The sequence below is a fragment of the Cyprinus carpio genome, chromosome A3 (assembly GCF_018340385.1).
Source record: "Cyprinus carpio isolate SPL01 chromosome A3, ASM1834038v1, whole genome shotgun sequence".
Classification (NCBI taxonomy): Eukaryota; Metazoa; Chordata; class Actinopteri; order Cypriniformes; family Cyprinidae; genus Cyprinus; species Cyprinus carpio.
In genome coordinates this window covers 14572259-14589920 of record NC_056574.1, presented here as the reverse complement: position 1 = coordinate 14589920, position 17662 = coordinate 14572259, and the positions used below count along the sequence as shown (strand labels likewise).

At 36.7% G+C, this 17662-nt stretch overlaps 1 protein-coding gene across 1 annotated transcript in view; it reads left to right on the top strand.

Annotated features, from left to right (window-relative positions):
- The window catches only part of LOC109052205 (potassium channel subfamily T member 2-like), a 37348-nt gene that overhangs the window by 19217 nt on the left and 469 nt on the right, over window positions 1-17662 (top strand). The window contains exons 14-26 of the mRNA XM_042732776.1: window positions 4889-4997; window positions 6093-6149; window positions 6974-7126; window positions 7210-7460; window positions 8472-8790; window positions 9425-9530; window positions 11314-11487; window positions 13650-13873; window positions 13951-14062; window positions 14159-14260; window positions 16059-16142; window positions 16261-16389; window positions 16480-16828. Coding sequence (XP_042588710.1) covers window positions 4889-4997; window positions 6093-6149; window positions 6974-7126; window positions 7210-7460; window positions 8472-8790; window positions 9425-9530; window positions 11314-11487; window positions 13650-13873; window positions 13951-14062; window positions 14159-14260; window positions 16059-16142; window positions 16261-16389; window positions 16480-16828 — 2169 coding nt within the window. The remainder of the gene's footprint in view (window positions 1-4888; window positions 4998-6092; window positions 6150-6973; window positions 7127-7209; window positions 7461-8471; window positions 8791-9424; window positions 9531-11313; window positions 11488-13649; window positions 13874-13950; window positions 14063-14158; window positions 14261-16058; window positions 16143-16260; window positions 16390-16479; window positions 16829-17662) is intronic.

The window sequence follows — 17662 nt, the reverse complement described above, 5'->3', positions numbered from 1 at the left end:
TTGTATATCTGTTGCATATTAAAATTCTGGTAATTGCATTAGGCTTCTATGGATTCAAACCTCAGTGAGGTTTGCTTGTGGACAGCTCAGAATCTGAACCCTTCAGAGCAAAACCTGCCGCCAAAATACTGTTCAGGACCTCTACAATAGTCTTAATCAAACAGAGTGGTCCTGACTAAAATATAGTTTTTCTTTCAAAACAAAATATGACAATTTACGAATTGACAAATCAAAATTTGGAGTAATTTATGGATTATCAAGTAATTATTTCATATTATTTTGGCAGAATGCATAACAGATAATTTTAAGCAGATGCTTTACCCAAAAAATTTAAAATATGAAGCCATCTTACCAGACTATAAAAACATTGGACATACTTTCCCAAAAGCATGTTTTTCCTCTGATGCATTTGCCAAATGTTTGTTTTATCTGCTCTATCTGCAACATGTTGGCAGGATCATGAATAAGAATGTGCTTCTTTTATTGAGAGTTCTGATTGAAATGACACTTGCGATATACATACTTATGTTTCATATCAGTCAGAGGTGGTTATCCCCTGTGGGCGGCATGGTGTCTTGGTGGTTTACAGAGTGCTTGCTTCTTGACAGTTCGGCGGAACGCATCAATATGCAGCTTTTCTATGCATGGCGGGCGTGTTGTGACACTGCCTAGAATATATGCACTAAGTGGCTGAGTGGGTGGCATAAATGTGTATGGCTGGAGACTTGACTTCAACTCTACAAATAGCTTAATCGCACCTTAATGTTTGTATTGATGCAATAGAAGCTCACAGAGTGGTTTGTCTGAGTTTGTTCACATTTCAAACAGTTATTCTGGGACTTCTAGACCACTTTTTGTTTTGTTTGACTTTTGCTGCATTAATTGATTCTGTTTTCCTCTCCGTGGGCATGTTTGCAGTTCTGCACTTCTAGTTCTGCAGCGTGTTAACGTAGCTATATCAACAGCCTGGTCATTCATAAACATAACCGGCATGCTGCTTTAATTAATGCTAATGGCAGTGAAGTGGCACTGTTGTTGGCATCTTGCTGGGGTTCACAGAATGACCGCAATCTTTCACTGCTACACTCCTCGAATGGGGACAAAAACAGCAGCTTTAGAGAAAAAAGGAATCTAGAAACACAATTATCACAGTGTTCTAGCCTGCTGTGCCGCGGCCCCACTTCAGTCGAGGTCAACGTGCGCTTTCCGAGGCTGCTGGAAATGAGGGAGTTGGTGGAGGAGATGAAGTGGTTGAGCAGAAAGGGTCTGCATGAGGAGGAACAGAGGTTTTTTATTCACCGTTTGATCTTTATGAGTAAATGTGCGTCTTCAAGTGCCGCCTCCACTACTTCAGCCTGACGTGGAGAATAATTCAAAGAATGAGCCTTATTTAATTATTAAGTTACAATGACAACGAGACAAATGATATTGTTTAATTAATAACCTAAAGACAAAACAAAAAAAGAACAAGTCTTGTTAATGATTGATTAAAATCAATAATCAAAATCAGTTTATTGGCCAAGTGTGTTTGTTGTGCCATTGGAAATAATGGTAATTTACATATATACAAGATACAGAATGTAGATGTACACAAATATAGTTAACACAGTTTACACAACTATATGTACAAGTTGGTAATGGTATTTACATTGGTACAAAGGGACAGTGTTGTTTGTGCAGGATTATAAATATAGATTGTATTAAAAGTTACAAGAGCAGAAAAAATATGTAGGTGTTGCAAATGGAATAATAAATAACAAATATGAGTTATACATATTGTGCTCAATAGAACTGTTCGCAATATGTACAAGTCATATTTATTTATGCATTGTTTTTAGAGTTCAAAATAAAGAATAAGCAAACAAAATAAAAAAAGAAAAATAATTTATTTATTTTAGAAATATGTATTTGTTTGTTTGTTTATTTTCTGCACTAACTAAGAATAAATAGCTAAAAATTAAATAGACCAAAGTGTGATGAGGGTCATATTTATTTATGCAAAGCAATGTTTGTCAAAACAATATTAGGTCAATAACTTTAGATAACAAGAAAAGAACAAAAAATATTATAGGAATGACAGTAGCAAAAAATAATATCACAAAACCGTACATACAGTAAACAACAAATAGTTTAGATATATTATGTTATTAGAATAACGTTGACAAAAAGTTGAAAAAAGAAACAATTTTTAGTTTAACTTTTTTTTTTTTTTTTATGCTATAAACAATGAATACAAAAATATAAAACAATGTCAATCAAAACAATACTGCTTGTATAACAAGAAGATTATTAGATTATAAAAACTAAACAAAAACATTTTATGTTCACCAGTAACATAATAAAATCATAAAGCAATAACTAAACATTTAATAGACAAAACGATGCTTATCAAAACAATAACACAGATAGAATTCAAAAGGTACAAGAAATTAGTCTAGTTTAGTCGAATAACACTATATTTTAGCTTCAAATTTTGCTAAATTGTTCCACAGAGAACAATCAGTCCTACTCTCCTTGTGATTTTCCTCATTTCACAATTTTACCTTCAATCCTTCTTCGTGCCTTTGCCTACGCATTTTTCTGAATTGACTCGTGTTATTCAAACAATTGGAGCATTCTTCTCTCCTTGGGCGAGTAACATGTCTGAATAGATGTCAGTAAAATCCAGCTATGGTTGTGTGTGTCAGTTGTTCCTGGCCTGTCATATAAAAGAGTATTCATTTTTTTTTAATTATAACGCTTCACACATTCCACATCATTTGTGCAATGCTTAAATTGGTTGGTATTTTCTTAAATCCACTCTCAGAGAGAAATAATAACATTGTACTAAAGCAAAATAATAAATTCCAAGCATACTGTACATGGTTAACACATCCACCCTAGTAAAGCAATAATGACTCTGCCACTTCCCTCTCAATTAGACAAAACAAAAAGAAGCAGAAAGCAACAGGATGAGGAAACAGTTGGCACTCCTATCATTTATTTCCGATCAGAAATGAGGAACACAGGTTTTTTAATAAGCTACCTAGCCTAGGGGTGATGTCTACATCCTCTGATGAACAAAAAAGGAAAAACTCCAAAAATAGACCAAAGGAAAAGGACTGGTAAGGCCCAGAAAGAGCGCAAAAGAGACTATTCTCAGAGGAGCAGCCAGGTTGAATGGTTTACACACCGTCTTTGATGTCTTTTTTTGTTTTGAGAGTGGTTTCTGTCCATTATGTTTTGACTTTGGTCCAATCCTGCATTGAATTAAATTGAAGTTAATGGTTTACACATAGCCAAAATGCACATCTGGAGTCAATGTTTTCATCAATGCTAATGCGATTTTATTGACTCATTTTCCTAATTAGCAAAATTAGTAAATGTGTTTTCACTCACTGCTAACAAGCCACATGAAAATTGCGCTCCATCCATGAGAAGTCATTAGTGCCGTAACTGCTATTTTCCCTCCGGATGAATGTGTTATTTGGTTTGTTAACATACACTTAAGTGTTCATAAACGTCCTCTTCTGCCCTTAGCTTTTTCACTTTTTCTAAACTGTCTGTCTTTATATGTTTTTTTCCGTTACATTGGCTGGCATTTAAATGGCAGCGGATGTCTGAAGCTGATGTGTGTTCACTCTGTGTGGAGGCTGTCTAAGAGGGCAGCTGTTCTGAGCAGAGGAGTTAAAGGAATAGTTCACCCAAAAATGAAAATTTTGTCATCATTTACTCACCCTCATGGAGTTAAAAACCTGTATGAGTTTCTTTCTTATGTTTAAGATAAAATAAGATATTTTAAAGAATGCTGGTAATCAAACAGAAGATGGTCCCCATTGACCTCCACAGTATTTCTTTCCCTTCTAAGGAAGTCAATGGGGATCAAAAAATGTGTGGTTCTTCAAAATTCTTAAAAATATCTTCTTTAAAAAATCATTTTGGGGTAAACCATTCCCTTAAAGGAGCATGAGATCTTTATTTAGAAAGAAAAAAAAAGAGAAAAAGAAAAGAAATTAATACTTAGGACACATTAAATCAAAAGTTGCAATACAGACATTTATAATGTTACAAAAGATTTCTATTTCAAATAAATGATGTTCTTTTGAATTTTCTATCCTTCAAAAAATAAAAAATAAAAATGTATCATGATTTTTCACAAAAATATTAGACATCATCGAAGCATAATAATAATGACTGCAGAAAATTCAGCTTTTCATTAAATTAATAATTTATATGCTGTCTTGGTAAGCAAAGGAGATGTGAAGGAGACAGAAACATTTTTAAAAATCTTACCGTCCCCAAACTTTTGAACAGTAGTGTATACTTATTGAGAAGTTAAAATGTGCAATCAATTTTTGTTTATTATTTAATAAATGAATAAATAATAAAATAAAATAATAATGGGTGCAAAAAATTAAAAAAAAATAAAATAAACAAAAATGTGTGATAAATTTTAAATGGTTGTTAATACTTTTGTTGTAATTTAAACATGGGTGAAAATTTTTAATACATTTTTAATGGTTTTCTTGTCATACTCATATATGCATTGTACATGTACACATTTGTAATAAACTTGCTTACCAACCTTGCAAATCTGTATCTTAGTTGTTTCAACTAATTACGTTAACCTAGTAACTTAGTGCAGAATAAACATTACAATTGAGTAAACTTACACTAAAAAAAGCTCTTGAACAAAATACAAGCTGCATATTAATACTTTTAAACCCCTTTGCCCCATCAACCATTGTGCATGCTTATACAAACTTATATTAAGAATTAAATAATTTTCTGGTAATCAATACGATGTCAATAGAGATTAGCTTGTATTGAACATTCCTCCATAATGAAAACACATTCCATGAAACAGAAATCTGAGAATTAACATTTCTCCCTTGTGTTTATTTTGCAGACCATGTGGTTTGTGAGGAAGAGTTTAAGTATGCCATGTTGGCCCTCAACTGTGTGTGTCCTGCCACCTCCACCCTGATCACCTTATTGATTCACTCCTCTAGAGGACAGTGAGTATAAACATCCCTCTCATATTCATTCATCACAAGTAGCCAGACTTTTGACTACAGCATTACATCTAGTCAGATTTTAACTTATGAATCACCCATTTAGACAGGAAGAGGTTGTTTGACTAACATTAAAAGTGACCATCCAGATTTATGTACATTATCATCTGAAATATGTATTTTTAAGGGCAACATGTAACTAAAACAGCCTCTGTCTGGTGTTAAAAGACAGATGTGTGGCATTTATGATGTCGAATGGACGTGAATAGCATGCATTATTGTCTGTCCACTTTTTCAGCAATGCTGGTTCTGGAAGTATTTTTCCCCCGTTTATTATTTGTTAAGCATTATATTTTATGGATCAAACCAACCAGAGCATTGCATGAATTGAGCATTGCAAACTTTTATCTGAAGCAAAAAAGTATTTGAAAAAGGTACAAGACTGTACTTAATGGCTTTAGTAAGGGAAAGAACTACAATCCCATGAAGCTTTGCGAATGGCAAACTAAAAAAGATGGTGAAATATAAAACTATCCATTTAAAGTTGTTGATTATATATACAGAAACAATGTATTTTAAGTTTACTGGGGTTCGGCAACACCAACTCGATTATGTCATTTGAAGTGTTTCATGCAGAGTGCCTTTGGCGCAATTTGCTCACTGTGACTCTCTGATTGGTGGGCGTTTTTTTTTTTTTTTTTTTTTTTTTTGCAAAGAAACCCTGGGTAATGTAGTTTTTCCATCACAAATTCCACTCTTAAATTTGATTTATTTTTAAATACGTTTAAACTATAAACTGTTGATTAACAACTTCGTAGCTCATCTCTTTAAAGGTTTATAAGCTAACGTTAAAAATAATTTCCCCTATGGAGAAAATTAATGACATTTTTACTTCCAGAACCGGAAAGCCGCACTTTAACTCTTTTGAATATATTTGCACAAACATGATGCCTAAAATAAAACACAGTGCTCTGTAGATGATGTGCACAAACGTCTCTGCATACATGTGTTTACTGGACGAGATGAAGGACTGATTTACAGCGTTCTCAATCACTGAACCATCAGCATGTGTTTAACTGTTGCAATTTTTATTATCAGAACAGCATCTTCAGAGGCCTTCAAGCAGCGAGCAGGTGCCTTCCAGCCCCTCAACAGGTCAGACCCACCGACTGTAAAATATTGACGCATACACATCGATACACACAGCAGCAAAGATCCCATAAACTGTGAATTTAACTCTGTGTCATGCATCCTTGTTTCTTCACCTCCTCCATCTTAACACTCCCCCACACCCTCTGGTTCTCACTTCATCTTCCCAGCCATTCGCAGGGATGTCAAAGACACATCAAGCGTTTTTTCTTTTTTTTGCCCATCTGTAAGATAGAGTGTTTTCCCAAGCTGAACTGCAAGCTGTGAATACATTTGAAGGACATGTCAAGGGAAAAGTTTGCCCAAAATATTACATTTTGTCATCATTTACTCACACTCACAGTGGAAGAAATTTGGAAGAATGTCCGCCCTGCTCTTTTCCATACAAAAACAAAAAATTACATGATTTATGCAGTCAATGCTAAGTTAATCCTTTAATGGCTCCTTTTACGTTTTTTGATGTGCTCCATGTATGTGCATTGATCAATGTTAAAATGTGAATAAAAGCCTAAATGAAGTCTATTTATCATATAAAGCAACAGTGTTTCTTAGAAGACTTGGATTGAGCTGCTTGATTCATATGAATTACTTTTACAAGCTCTTTATAAACTTTTTGAAGCTTCAAAGTTCTGTTGTAATAGACTTTCAATGCAGAGACCGAAACCTCTTAGGTTTCATTAAAATGTATCCTCATTTGTGTTTCAAAGATGAATAAAAGTCTTAAGGTTTTGAAACGACACGAGGCTGAGTAAATGATTACAGAATTTCCATTTTGTGTGAACTATCCCTTAACTCTTTAGGAAAACATTTCCATTCCCGTCTCTATCTAGGGAAGGCGGTGCTGGCTCCGTCGACCAATGGCAGCGCACATACCGGCGGTGTGCAGCCAATGAGGTCCACCACATCCGGCTGGAAGAGAGCAAGTTTTTTGGAGAATATCAGGGAAAGAGTTTCATTTTTGCCTCCTTTCATGCACATAAGAAGTAAGTCTGGATAAAGATGCAGTGAATCACTATGATTTGATGCCAGTAAACACACACAATAACATTGTTAACTGCTGTGGCAGATACGGCGTGTGTCTGATCGGGGTGCGCAGGATGGACACATCCAACATCCTCATGAACCCCGGACCCTGCCACATCATGGGAGCCTCCGACACCTGTTTCTACATCAACATCTCCAAGGAGGAGAACTCAGCCTTTGTTAGGGGCCACAGAGGGCCAGTGAGGGGCCCCGGGGTTGACTCCAGAGGTGTCCCACAGACAATCTATCATGGCCTCACTCGGCTACCAGTGCACAGTATTATAGCCAGCATGGGTTAGTCTGTAAACTCATATTTTCATTTCAATCATAAACTTTTGCCTGACAATATTGTGAAGAACAGTTTAATTGTCTGTTTTTCTTAAAATCAGTATGAAATGGAAATTCATCCTATCGATTTTGTCTGCCTAAACTCCGCCCCTTTCTTACAATCAACTGCAAGCTCACATTTATATCTGCCTTCATCCAATCAACATCTAATGGCCTTAACCAAGTGCCACCCTACATTTTTTTTCCACAATACAGAATAAAAGATCTGTCACTACTTCTGTTTCATTGGACTTTAAGAATTAATTTATTATTATTATTATTATTATTATTATTATTAATGTGCAATATTAATTTACTTCTATTCTTATTGAGTGTGATCATGGTTATCATAATTAATTGTGATCAGGGAATTATTTTCATTGTATCAAAACTTTCTTTTGAATAATTCTGTGCTGATTAAGGATCAAATTATTCATTATGATTGAATAATTGAATAAATGTAACTCTGTATGAGCAGATCACAGTGGAATTCAGTAACTCTTATTCTTTGTTGTGGATGTGAGATGGATGTAGATGGAAAAAGAGAACCATGGTTGTTAAATTCACTGCATAATTTCACTGGGGTTTTTATCCTAACAAAATATCCGATTTTAGTGCAATATCACCATCTAGTGAAAAGCACTGGAAGTCAGTTCGGCTGTATCTTGGACTTCAGAGGTTTGATTGAAGGTGCTATAAGCAGTTGGAGCCGATCTGCTAATTTACACCATTTTTTTAACCACATCCCCTTTCTCCAAACCTACATCCTCCAGGGAGAGTTATTAGATGTCCATGAAACATTAAGAAGACATATATATATATATATATATATATATATTTTAATATATATACATATATATATATATATATATATAATTCTGCGCTTATTAATAATGTACAATAAATGTGCATTAAGAAGGTTAATAAAGTCAGGTTTTGATTTCCTCTGACTCACAAATGTCTTTGGTCCTCTAACAGGCACGGTAGCCATAGACCTGCAGGACTCCAGTGACAGCAGTCCAGAAGGCTCGGGCCCGCCGGCTCTGGGCAGTGGGAGTGTGAGCAGGAGTGGCTCCAGGACAGAAGTGGGCGGCTGTAACACTCTAGCGCTGCCTGCCATGAGTGGCTCAGGGGAGGAGAGCAGACACAGCATCGCCCCCGTCCTGGAGGTGGTTGATGGGGTGCACAGCCCTACGTTTGACCTGCTGGGAGACCAGTCGGAGGACGAGGGAGGAGAGGAGGGAAAGGAGGAAGAGGGGGGAGAGCCGAAAGGCCAGTGGTGGGGAGCACACTGCGAGTGAGTCTTAGATCATGCAGGACCAGGTCTTGGTCTCTAGACCACATAAATCTGATCTTGGTCTAGGTCTCAATAGTCTAATGAAGCCAGACGTTTGACTATTTGCATAAAGTGTGGTCTACTTTGCAGGTTATTTTGGCAAACCAGACAGGAAATGACTGAAGTGTGACAAACCACAGTTTGTTTTTATTTATAGTTTTATTTATAGATTATGCAACAATCATCAGAATTTCAAAAATAATAATTTCAAAAGTAGAAAGTATTGATTATATTGCAAATACACTACAGTTTGGAGTCAGTCACTAAGGTTGAATTTATTTGACCAAAATATAGTAAACACAGAAGTAGCAAATCTCCATATTAGAAAGATTTCAGAAGCATCATGTGACACTGAAGATTGGAGTAATGATGCAGAAAAATCACATTTTAAAACATAGCACAATAGAAAATATTTATTTTAAATTCTAATAATATTTTACAATTTACTATTTAAACTGTATTTAAAATAAATGTAGCCTTGGTGAGCATAAGAGACGTCTTCTAAAAACATAAAAAATTGTACTGACCCCAAACTTCCGATTGATGAGTGTAGATGTTTGTCTGAGACAGCTGTTTATTCTTGTATTCCTCACAGGTGGGTCAAAGGCTACCCGCTAAACTCTCCATACATCGGCAGCTCTCCTGCCCTCTGCCACCTCCTGCAGGAGAAAATGCCATTTTGCTGTCTGCGCCTGGATAAGGTGAATTTCAATTCAATTCAATTCAAGTTTATTTGTATAGCGCTTTTTTACGATACAAATCATTACAAAGCAACTTTACAGAAAATTAATTTTCTACAATATTTAGTAGTAGCTTATCAGTGGTGATTGTCAGTTTCATGTGCATATAGCAAAATGTTCAGAAAAATCAATAAAAAAGACGTAAACAAACAGACGATTAACACTATTAACAGCAATTATGCAATCAAACTTATAGCAAAATGTGGTAGTTCTGTATGTTGTCTCTGGGTTAGCATCATCTGAGGTCCTCTGAGGGGCTGGCATCATCTCTTCTCAGGTGTTCTGGATCCAGACTGGAGCTTGTGTAAATCCTAGTTACCACGGGATGTAAATCCCGTGGCAAAGCAGAGAAACAAATAGAGACATAATTAGCGTAGCTGCTGTTCCAGCCAAGTAAAATTAATTCGTTTAAACCCAAGCTAAAGAATAATAATGCACATTTGATCAGATATAACTGCAGTCCAAAATTATGAGATGCATTATTTGAATGCTTGGCCAGAGGTGTATTTTTAATCTAGATTTAAACAGAGGAGTGTGTCTGAACCCCGAACATTATCAGGAAGGCTATTCCAGAGTTTGGGAGCCAAATGCGAAAAGCTCTACCTCCTTTAGTGGACTTTGCTATCCTAGGTACTATCAAAAGTCCAGCGTTTTGTGACCTTAGGGATCGTGATGGGTTGTAGCGTGGTAGAAGACTAGTTAGGTACGCAGGAGCTAAGCCATTAAGGGCCTTATAAGTAAGTAATAATATTTTGTAACTGATACGGGACTGATACGGAGCCAGTGCAGAGACTGTAGTATTGGGGTAATATGATCATATTTTCTTGACCTGGTAAGGACTCTAGCCGCTGCATTTTGGACTACCTGTAGCTTGTTTATTGAGGATGCAGGACAACCACCTAGCAGTGCATTACAATAGTGTCTAGAGGTCATGAATGCATGAACTAGCTTTTTCTGCATCAGGAACAGGTAACATGTTTCGTAGCTTGGCAATGTTTCTAAGATGGAAGAATGCTGTTTTTGTAACATGGGAAATATGATTTTCAAAAGACAAGTTACTGTCTAATATAACACCCACCCAGATTTTTTACATTAGAGGAAGTAACAGTACATCCGTCTAATTGCAAATTGTAATCTACGAGATTCTGTGTAATTTTTTTTTGGTCCAATAAGTAATATCTCTGTCTTATCTGAATTTAATAGGAGATAATTATTGGTCATCCAATCTTTTATATTTTTAACACACTCTGTTAGCTTAGATAATTTAGAAGTTTCACCTGGTCTTGTTGAGATATATAGTTGAGTATCATCAGCATAACAGTGGAAACTAATCCCGTATTTTCTAATGATATTACCAAGGGGCAACATGTATATTGAAAATAGCAGAGGACCTAGGACAGATCCTTGTGGCACTCCATATTTTACTGGTGATAAATGAGATGACTCCCCATTTAGATAAACAAAGTGGTAGCGATCGGACAGGTAGGATCTAAACCATCTTAAAGCCTGCCCTGGATACCTGTATAGTTTTGTAATCTATCTATGAGTATGTCGTGATCTATGGTGTCAATGCATGCAGCACTAAGATCAAGTAAAACTAGCAATGAGATGCAGCCTTGATGCAGCCTTGATGCAGCCCTCCTGCAGGAGAAAATGCCATTTTGCTGTCTGCGCCTGGATAAGAGCTCACCAACTACACCCCTCACAGCACAACATCCTAACAGCAGATCTTCTATCTTCCCAGGCTTGTCATCATATGCCCTACGAGGACGCTCGCTCATACGGCTTTAAAAACAAACTGATTATCGTGTCTGCAGAAAGCGCTGGAAACGGCCTCTATAACTTCATCGTTCCCCTGCGGGCGTATTACCGGCCCAGGAAGGAGCTCAACCCCATCGTTTTACTACTGGAGAACGTGTGAGTATCCTCAAAACAGAAACATTATTAAGAAAAAGTCAAGCCTTTAGGCATCATCCATCCTTTGTTTTTGTATTTATTATGACACATAATCGTTATTTTTCCTGTAACAGAAAATTAATATGAGATTCATTGTCATAAAATGCAATCAAATGTAATAAAACTCTGAGTCATCTTGTTTTTTCCTGATTGGATGTACACTGGGGAGCAGCTACAGGCTGGATTTGGTTAGTTAGATGCCCTGAAGCAGGGTGAAGTGGTGTGATTTTTATAGACATTGGGTCAGTTTCTTCAATACTTTGAAAGAGACAACTGAGACCTTGCTAATTTATTTAGCATGTTTTTGTCAAGGCATCACCTCAGATTCTAAACATCTCTTTCTGTGCTGTGTTTGCTAGAAGTGTTACTGGATTCCTTGTGGTGGTTTGCTGTGGTTTTCTTATGGTTTTGTTCAATGTACAAGTAAGGGAAGCTTTACTTGAAGCCTGTCCATATACAGAGATTCACGTGTGTATAATACAACATTTAGTTTTTGAATTGTTTTGATTGGTTTGAGTTCAGTGAGGTCTGGGAGATTTTTTAGATTTTTTCTCTCTCACTCCATTGTCTTTGTTTGTTCCAGACAGACAGTCAGTTGGTACATTAGTGAGGGTTTTTGACACGTTGTGTACGTTTCATTAATAACCATCAGTAGGTGGTCACAAGTGTCTTCATGAGTGAGTCATTACATCATTCATTCAGCCGAGTTGTTCAAACACACGCATTCATTCAGGAACAAAACTAGACTGGCAAAGACTATAGAATACCCAAGATGTGTCACCTGTATAGTTTTGAATGGGGAAAAATGCAACACTCAATATGGCTGCTCAATGGCAGGAAGCACTGCCTTCTGAATAAAAGAGCCAATTGCTAATCTAAAAGTCAGAGTGTCACTGCAGCTGCTGTTAGAAGCGTCCAGATTTCTATAGAAACACTCAGCGTTCTGAGACATGCACTTTATGACTGCGCATGTGCACTGGCTGATCTAGCCTGAAAAATAAGCTTTTTATAATGCTATTTGAGCAAAAGAAACGCCATTTATGACATAGTTGTTGTCAGATTTTTTTGGTGATTTCAAATATGAAATTTAATGTAAGCTTACTTAACAGTTTTGGGGAATTTGATGTTTCCCCATACAAAGAGATAGGAGTTGCACTTGCATGCCCGAGAGGCGTTTCAAAGATGGCCACCGAGTCACATGACTTGTCTTAAAGAGACTTTGTTAGTACTTACATTGTGACTGTTTAAAAACTATGTTCTATGTCCAGTAGAATGAATGTATTGAATGTGTAGTGTGAATGTTATCACATTGGACTAAAACTGACTGATCGTAGGTCTCACAGATCTGCACCTTAGTTTTTGAGTGAATATTGCCAAAATTATCCACAAATTATGTTTTTTTTCACTCAGAAACTTAGGTGTATAAGCTCCGATCAATGAGGCCTACTATCAATCACTTCCGGAAAGAAATACTAATCCTGTGCTAATTTAAAAGAAAACAAGCTGACAAAAAGCCATTAAATCCAAAGCCGCTTTTCCACTGCCGGGCTGAATCATTCTTATTGCTTAACCATTCCATGCCAGACAACAAACAAGTGGACTATGCTAAAAACAGCTAAAACAGGGTCTGAAATTTTTGAGTTTGTCTGCTTTTGAGTTTGTCCACACTTTCCAGAGGTGGTCGAAAACACTTTTGACCAGACTGCTTCAGAGCAGAAACGAAAGCTGCTGCTCTTCATATCGTTGTCTGTTATCTTCATTTGTGTTAATAAGTAAATCAGGCAAGCTTATTTCACAATATTAGATCAAAAGGTCAGAAAAGGCCCATGTATTCACCGGCCCATAAAACCTTTCCTTAAAGAAATCAGGAAAGTGGTCGAAAGAGGAAAAAAGAGAGAGATTACAAGAGCTGGTATAAACCGCAATGAGTCTCACTCATCTACTTGTGATCCGATCAACCAAAATGCATTTAATACCAAGTGTAAACAGGGCCTTAAGAAAAAGGGTTAAGGAAAGGAAACCAGTTTGAAAACAGTCATTATTTTTTTTTACCTCTAGAGAAACCTTTACAAAGTATCTGAACAGGTATTAAGTATTATCAAAATATACATTTTTGTTCATTAGTTCAATGGTTGTTTCGGTTCTGTTAACTGTAGTTTAGTCCCTCTGTCTGTTTGTGTCATTTTACTGATCCCTCAACACTGTGTGTGCAGTTTGGACAGTCTTCTGCGTTGTGGCGTGACGTTTGCTGACACCATGGTTGTGGTGGACAAAGAGAGCTCCATGATCGCTGAGGAGGATTACATGGCTGATGCCAAGACCATTGTTAATGTTCAGACGCTCTTCAGGTAGGTCCCTCCACATGTTTGTCATTCAGCTTGAGGCATCTGGGGACTTGACACTCTCTCCTCACTGTTTCTCAAAGGCTCTTTCCAGCTCTCAGTATCATAACTGAACTCACCCACCCGGCCAACATGCGCTTCATGCAGTTCAAAGTGAAAGACCACTATTCTCTAGCTCTCTCCAAACTGGAAAAGGTGAGACCCAGATACAATACAATACAACACAAACCGTCTTTATGTTCTCTAAACAATCTATAATAACTTGATATCTCATCTCCATTTGTGCTGTAGAAAGAGAAAGAGAGAGGCTCTAACCTGGTGTTCATGTTCAGATTACCGTTTGCAGCTGGGAAAGTGTTTAGTGTCAGTATGTTAGACACTCTGCTCTATCAGGTAACTATAATGCAGGTGACCACGCATGACTCAACTACTGTTTTTTTCTGTCTTTCATTATGATAATAAATTATAACATATACCATAGACTATATGGGGAGTTCACATTTACTTCATCTCTGGCCAAATACAAAGATAAATGTGATTTCAGGAATTGTCATATTGAGTGAGTTTGATTCATGATGATTGTTCATCTTTGTATTTTACATTTTTCACTGCTACAATTTAATTAAAACATGTTTCCCCTTCAATTTTTTTTTTTTTTTAAATGGTCAAATTACAATGTCATAGAAATAGTAAAGCAGCTTTTTCACTATCTACAATAACTGACAGACCGGAAATCATTCATTTCCATTGGAAAGTAGTACGGGAGATGTGTGGAATTCCAATCAAATGCATATTATGTGGAATTTTTGGATTTCAAATTTAATCATAACTGAGCACAATGGGTTTTTGTTGTTGTTGTTGTTGTTTGTTTTTTTTTCTTTTTTACAAATTCACCAATATTTTTACTTTTTTACTTTTAATGTATATTATCAATATTTTTAACTAAACATTATTCTTTACACATAGTTTCAGTAAAATGGGTGATTATGAATAATAACATCCAAAAGGATCATTTCATAATTATCATTCAATTATTAAAAGTAAATATCGCATTACTCAATAAAAAGTAACTAATTGCATTATTGTGTTACTTTTGCATTACTTTTTGTCACCTGAACTGGGCTTGCTTATTTATTTTTAATAACAACAACAACAACAAAAGTTATATTTTTGGCAGCTGTAATGACCCTTTCACACCAAAAGTATGTGTAAAGTATGTCACACCAAAATTGTTCTCTCAACACGGGGATAAGAGAGGTGTCAGTGAATAAATGGGAAAACAAAGTAACTTGCATTACTTTGAGGGGGAAAGTAAGGTGTTTGTTTGTAAAATTTAAAAGTAATGTGTTACTTTACTAGTTACTTGAAAAAGTAATCTGATTACATAAATGCAAATATAAACTTGACATTATTTAGATTAAATGTTTTAATAGCAGGCAATTTGCCATCTTAATTGCAATCTCATTTATGATCAGAATTTCAAAAGCTGTGGCCAGTTGTCTTTAAATGCAGTAACATCGGGACTACGACCAACAATACATTTCCTTGACAACCTGAAGCAATGGAAAATCTGTATGTGTAAATGCCCCGTATTTGAGGGTAGATGCTATATACTGTATTTTTACTGTTTCAGAAATGGTCAGCATCTAATTAAGTTTGTTTAGTTTCATTAACAGATCTTCACCTTGATATGGCTGGAACACAGTCCTAAAATACTCTGACAGCACCACAGCTAAACATGTGATGTTTTAACTGAGAAGGGGATGGTCTGAATTGAATGTGATTAGAGAGAAAGGCTTCAGTAAATAATACAAACCCAATACATCCATATAATGTAATCCAACTGCAAATTTACTCCTGTGAGCTGCTTTTCAAATGAACTAGTTAAAAATTCTTACAGCTCTGTCTCAAACTAATGAGTCAGTAGGTTTGATTCGATCTGAAGATGCCTCCTCAAATCGTTAAGGAAATGTAATCATGAAAGTTAATTAAAAATTTCTTACCATTCTCATCACTTATACTCAACAAAGGCTATTGAACACTGTTCCTCACATGCCTTTCTTTCACATCCATTAAATACGAAGTCTACCCTGACCTGCTAGAGTCTTCTGAAATATTCACTGAATGAATGAAATACTGTCATATTAACGGAGTCATTAGTGTCTGATTTCATCTTTTGTGTGTGTTGCAGTCCTTTGTGAAGGACTACATGATCTCCATCACCAGACTGCTGCTAGGTCTCGACTCCATGCCTGGATCTGGCTTCCTGTGTGCTGTGAGTGCAATCACTCAGTCCATAATGATTCTGTATCTGGACTGTTATGCCCATAATGATGGCAGTCATAATGAAATTGAGGACACTGATGATGATATTACCATGATGTTCCTTGTAGATGAAGATCACAGAGGAGGATTTGTGGATCCGTAGTTATGGTCGTCTCTACCAGAAGCTGTGCTCGTCGACAGGAGACATTCCCATCGGCATCTACCGCACTGAAGCGCATAAACTGCCCGTTTCAGAGGTACCTGCTTGTGCATCTTTCTGTCATTTTTTTTTTTTTGTCATCATAGCGTTTCAGTGGAGGAATGAGTCCACCGTGTGGTTGTTTCAGTCTCAGGTGTCCATCACGGTGGAGGACTACGAGGATACACGCGAACCCCGCGAGCCTCTGCTCTGCCGCTCCGGTCTTCACCGTAACTCCACGTCGTCCGAGCCTCCCTCCTCCTCATCCTCATCACAGGCCACGGACCACCCGCTCCTGAGGAGGAAGAGCATGCAGTGGGCGCGGCGGTTGAGTCGTAAAGGTGGGCGGGCCTCCAGCGGGGCCAAGGGAGTGGGTAGTGCAGCCGAGCGCATCAGCCAGCAGAGACTGAACCTGTTCCGCCGCTCCGAGAGACAGGAGCTCAACGCTTTGGTCCGCACACGCATGAAACATCTGGGGCTCTCGCCATCTGGATTTAGTGAGTGTGCACACCGCTGGGTGATACACTGTAGCTAAAAATATAATGTTCTAATATCTATGATGTATTTCAAATAGCGTGAAATAATGAAAAATGCTGTAAAACAATAAAAATCAGAAAATAATCAAGACATGTTTTCCACACTGTTCATTAGAGAACACAAGGAATACAATATTCAGACAGTTTTGTTTACACTAGTATTTTTAATTTTTTGAAAGAAATTATTGCTTTCATTCTGCAAGGATGCATTAAATTGATCAGAAGTGACAGTAAATACATTTATAACCACAAAATTTTATTCAATTTAAATTTAAGATATTTTGGATGAAAACCGGGAAGCCTGTGACTTTTCCATAGACTGCCAAGTAAATTACACTGTCAAGGTCCAGAAAAGTATGAAAAGCATCGTCAGAATTGTCCATCTGCCATCAGTGGTTCAACCGTAACATTATGAAGTGACGAGAATATTTTTTGTACGTGAATAAAATAAAAATAATGACTTTATTCAACAATTTGTCTCCTCTGTGTCACTCCATATCAGCGTAGCGCCATTTTGGAGAATATGAGCTGTACGCAGGCAGCTTTGCTCTTCTATGTCAGCCGCGCCACAAGGATAAGTTTTATATGTTTATTTACGCTTTGATTTGAAAGAAAACAATGCATCCTTGTGTCGATTAATGACAAAATTTTCATTTTGGGGTGGAGTATCCCTTTAAAGAAGATATCAATTTCAAATTAACACTTTTATTCATCAAAGCAATAAAATCCTGAAGAAAAAAAAAAGATTGATTTCCACAAAAAATATATATATTATGCAGCACAACTGTTTTCAAC